The 4757-nt window shown below is 37.8% G+C and overlaps 1 protein-coding gene across 1 annotated transcript; it reads right to left on the bottom strand.

The window, feature by feature from the left end:
- Window positions 1-1250: 1250 nt before the first annotated feature.
- On the bottom strand, window positions 1251-2184 carry LOC108595751. Its single transcript, XM_017981040.1, has one exon. It carries the CDS (start codon window positions 2044-2046, stop codon window positions 1447-1449), a length of 600 nt encoding a protein of 199 aa, XP_017836529.1. The 5' UTR covers window positions 2047-2184; the 3' UTR covers window positions 1251-1446.
- Window positions 2185-4757: the final 2573 nt, after the last annotated feature.

Here is a 4757-nt window from a genome sequence, read left to right as displayed (position 1 = left end):
ATTAAAAGCCTGTTGTGGGCATAATACATGCTATGCAAATTTGCTTGTCTGTGAGTGTGTAAGGTAGTCACCAATACACTTATAAGTGTGCACGGCTTATGGCGGCAGTGGCGTGTCGCGTCGGCTTTCAATAAATATAAAACACATTCATCACTGTCAGCCCAACATTTGCAACTGTGCTTTAATTTAACGGCCCAGGCTGTAGCTGTGTGTGTGTGCGTGTGCGTGTGTGTGGGTGTGGCTTTAAAGTTGTACAAAGCGCTGCTTAATGGCGCAACACGATGTCAATCGATGTGTTGTTGCTCATGAAATGCTCATAAATTAAGCCAAAAACTTGCTCAACCGACATTGCTGATGAAGCCTTCAAATTTTGATATTTTAAGCTTGCGCGCTTTAAGACAAACTTAGTTTCAATTTTCAGTTCAAACTGCTGCTGCTGTTAAGCAATTACGCTGCGGCTTTGATGTGGCTGCCGTTTTGACTTTGAACTTGGCATAAGTAATAAGCAGACAGAAATAGTATTTGGCTTAAATTGTTGGCCCAGACAGTGGAGTTAATAAATTTTTATGTTTTAGATTGATTATTTTAAAATGGTGTGCGTATTTATAATTAACTAACGGCAAAATCTGTATTGCAACACATGGCGTATGATTAATGCGCGCATTTTGTAAATTCATATTAAAAATAAATTGTAATTTATCATTGTGCGGCAAATCAAATAAATTACGTTTTGCCCAAAAACTTTGAACATTAAATATGCGCGCGCTTGCTCGCTCATTCGCTCGCTCTCTCTCTTTCGCTAAACAGTTAACAGCATGACGAACGTTACATGAAATGTTTGGCATTTAGTTATTTGGCATTTTATTGCAATTGATTTTCAGCGCCAGCTGTGTGAGCGGCTACAACAAGTGTTGCGGCTGCGGCTTAAGTTTGTCGACAAATTGAAAACTTTATCGTGACCAGGCCAACATTTAACCACAGCAAAAAAAAAAGAAGCAGGCAACTCAACAACTAAAATACCCTGTAATTGTTTTCAAATCTTAAAATAAACAAATGCTTCAATTTAAGGCTGCTTATATTTTTATTACATTTTATTTCTGTTTAGTTGAGCTTAGCTGCAGCTTAGCTTAGCGAACTTAAACCGCAAATGCCGCGAGCCAAACCAGAGACTTTTGGCTGCAACAAAAGCCCAAGAGAAATTCACGCAACCAAAAAAAAACAAACAAAACGTAGCCGAATGTTTTTGCTGGCTTTAATTTCACGCGTGCTGATTTACAGCAAAATAAACAAAAGGTGCCCTAAGTTTGTGGCCTTTTTAATAAATAAATAAAGTTCTATAGTTTCGGCTGCAAAGTTTGCATTAAACAAATTGCGTTGCGGCCAAAGTAGCCTAAGCAGCTTAGCCTACGGCTTATCAAACAATGTGCGCCTGTGTGTGTGTGTGTGTTAGGCACCGCCAACAGAGCTTGAGCTAAGGCAAACGCTGTAGATGGAGCTTGCACGTGCGGCTGGAGGCGACGCATGCACCAGCGCCTGATGCTGCTGCTCATCCAACTGCACATCGCTGCTGGAGAAGGGCGAGGCGGCTGTAATGTGCCTAAACTGCGGCTGAAAGATATGCATAGTGGCCACACGCTCGCGCCAGGTATACCAGAAATATTGCTTGTGTATGTGGCCACCGAATTCGAATATCATGGGCGGTTCGCTTTTGAGCTGTGCACACTGCGTGGGCGGCAGCACGCTCAGCATCATGAGGCAGCGATCGTGCTTGCGATAGAAGTGAAAGCGCAGATACTGCAACGGCACGAGGCTTATTAAGTCGAAGCATTCGATTTCCGGATCCAGACCACGCCCATAGTAGTTGCAATGCTCATCCTGCTTGTAGAAATTATCGCAGCCAAATAGCAACTTGCTGCTGGTTAGCGCGATTTGGTATTGACGCACCCCCGTGCCCTGTGTGTCGACGAGCGTGAAGGGACTTTCCACCTGCACGGGCTCATAGATCTCCTGGTACTCGTTGAGCAAAACTTTCTGCACTCGAAACATGCCGTCAACAGCAAATGCTATAATTTAATTGAAATGTCAATCAATGTACGTTTTTTTCTTATGTTCGAGCTCTCTCTACTGCCTCGTTACGTGTTTGTTCAGAGTTTTGTTTGTCTACGTAATTTATTGTTGTTGATGTTTTTTTGTTGTTGTTGCTTTAATCAAAGTTGCAGGCGCTTGCTGCGTTTTATCTTTGACTTAGTTTATCTCGTAAATTGCAAATCACCAATGCAAGCTGTCAAGCCTCTCAGACTAACCAACAATTGTTAGCTGTCAGACAAAAAGTTGGCCTAGACAACATTAACTTGCACAAATTTAATTAAGCAAATTTAATTACTAAGTGCAGACAAAGCAGAGTTAATGTTAATAACAAATTATGATAAAAATAATGCAAAATTTAAAACAATTATAATAATATTTATTTGGTTTATTAAGATTATTATATATATACTCTTCATTTTGTATTTTTATATAAATACAATAATAATAAAGACTATAGAAATTGTTAATAGTACAAACACTAAGCGAAAAGGGGCAACTAAATAATTAATTCGACTTGGAGCAGGCAATTCAACGTTCACTATTTTAAGCGAGCTGGTTAGCCAGTGGAGATTAATACTAATGAAAATAATAATAATGATAAGCAAAACATTCTCACATTCCTAGCCGAAAGCCTCAGTAGCTAAGGCTGCCTCCTCTGAAGCTTGGATTTTAACTTTAAGCCTACAGTTATATATATAAATAAATAAAAATAAGTCTACTATATATATATATATATATATATATATATACCTGCAATTGCAAATGATGCATGTGCTGGTTACAGCCCTCAGACAACTTTGTCTATTAATTTAAACAGCATAAAAGCTTTTGTTAGAGTATCAAATGATTCGCTGCTGCTGCTGTTGATAAATGCCCGAGCCTGTGCTCTCTTTAGTCCTGGCGCTTGCACTTTGCACAGCTGTCAGCGCAAACACTTGCATTTATTCTGATTTATGGCAATTGCTGGCCAAAACTCCAAATGTTCGACAATGTCCCTGGCTGGCCTTGCTCCAAAAATTGCAATGTCTGACAAATGAAAGATATATAAGTATTAAAGCTGCCTCAGCAATTGCAGCAGCAGAGCAGCGAGCAGCTTAATTGGTTTGCATTATTTAAATAAATGGCTAAAGTGCACACTATTTTTAATAATAAATTCTGTTTTGCAAGCTTTGAACAAATTTTATAGTTTTTGGCAAATGCATTAAAATAAGTTTATTTAAATCAGTTTTTGGTTTGCTATGACACAACAAAATTATTTATTTAAAGCTTAGCAAAAAGAATTTTATCAAACGAATGCAGAGCAAGAATTTAGCTAGTTTAAGAAATTTAATTTGTTTGCTTACTTTCAAAATTTATATGCGGTTTAAGCAGCTTCTATTTATATAAATAATTAGGAATTAGAATTGATTAGAAATAATTAAAGCCCATGTTAAGCTAACGACTCGTCGCTAGCTGTAATGTTGCTAATCGCGATTTAACGCTCCAATTTATATTATAAAAAAACGACGAGAATTTCTTTATAATATGTAGATTTATTACTGCCTTCTGCAGGTTTATGTGTGTTTAGTTTAGTTAAATTTACAATGTTTCAAATATATGTACAATTGAGATTTTGCGGCACGGCCGACTTTCGAGAATCAAAATTAAAGTTCAAGCGACGGTACGACGGACTTGCGAGGGGAAAGGTTCAACTTGCGAGTTGCGACGATCGAATGTAAGTGAAGATGAAGAGAATTATAGGCTCGGTCTCATAATTGTTAGCGATAAATAAAATCATAGAAGATTAGTGATAGCGACAAGAACTTAATGAAAACGCACAAAGATGGGAGCGCTTGAGCTTCTTCAGCGCTGTGTGAAGCCAAAGTGAGAGCTTATACTAGATCAGCTGTTCGTAGCTGAGAAGTCAAATTTATTGGCCTTGCATGACCAAACAGCCCATTTGATTTTATTAAATATATTAGAGTGCAGATTTTGAATCATTCTTTTAAATTCAACTTTAAATAATTTTTGTAATCACTTTCTTTAAATAAATAACAAATATATAGCAATAATTATTACTTGTTGTGCCCAACTGTGGCTGCTACTTAACTAACTTTTGATTTTATTAACTGTTGCTTTTCAAATTCATTTCTTGTGCTTACTCTTTTAATTCTATTATTAATCTATACTATTCTGAATAAGCTGCTGAGTGGCTGGCGGCTAAACTTCATAATAAATATACTGAGCTGCCATAGCAATGATTTCCGCTTAAATTCGAGTTCAATTTTAGTACGCTGTGCCACAGAATGCAATGCGCTGGCACTGGATGCAGCCATGCGTTAAATCACTTGTAGTTCTCTAGAACTACAGACAGTGGAATTGCTCGCAGTGCAAAATCCTTGAGATTCTTGCGCGCATTCATTTTTAATTTGTTGCTTGCTTGTTGTTGGCGCAGTCAAAGCTCAATAACTATAACCACGTTAATAATCAATGACGCGCTGTCAACAAATTTGGTCAACGCATAACATTAGCTGCAAATTCACTGCAATTTGCGTTGCGTTTTGGTTGGCGAATTTCAAATGAGTTAATTAAGTGCTGCAAATGTATTTTAATGCCACTGATTAGTCTGAAATGCGCTTTGCTCTCTCTCTCTCTCTCTCTCTCCTCACAACTGTTTGCACAACTAATTT

This window comes from Drosophila busckii, chromosome 2R (genome assembly GCF_011750605.1).
Source record: "Drosophila busckii strain San Diego stock center, stock number 13000-0081.31 chromosome 2R, ASM1175060v1, whole genome shotgun sequence".
Lineage (NCBI taxonomy): Eukaryota > Metazoa > Arthropoda > Insecta > Diptera > Drosophilidae > Drosophila > Drosophila busckii.
The sequence above is the reverse complement of the archived record's forward strand: the minus strand, read 5'-3'. Positions and strand labels throughout refer to the sequence as shown.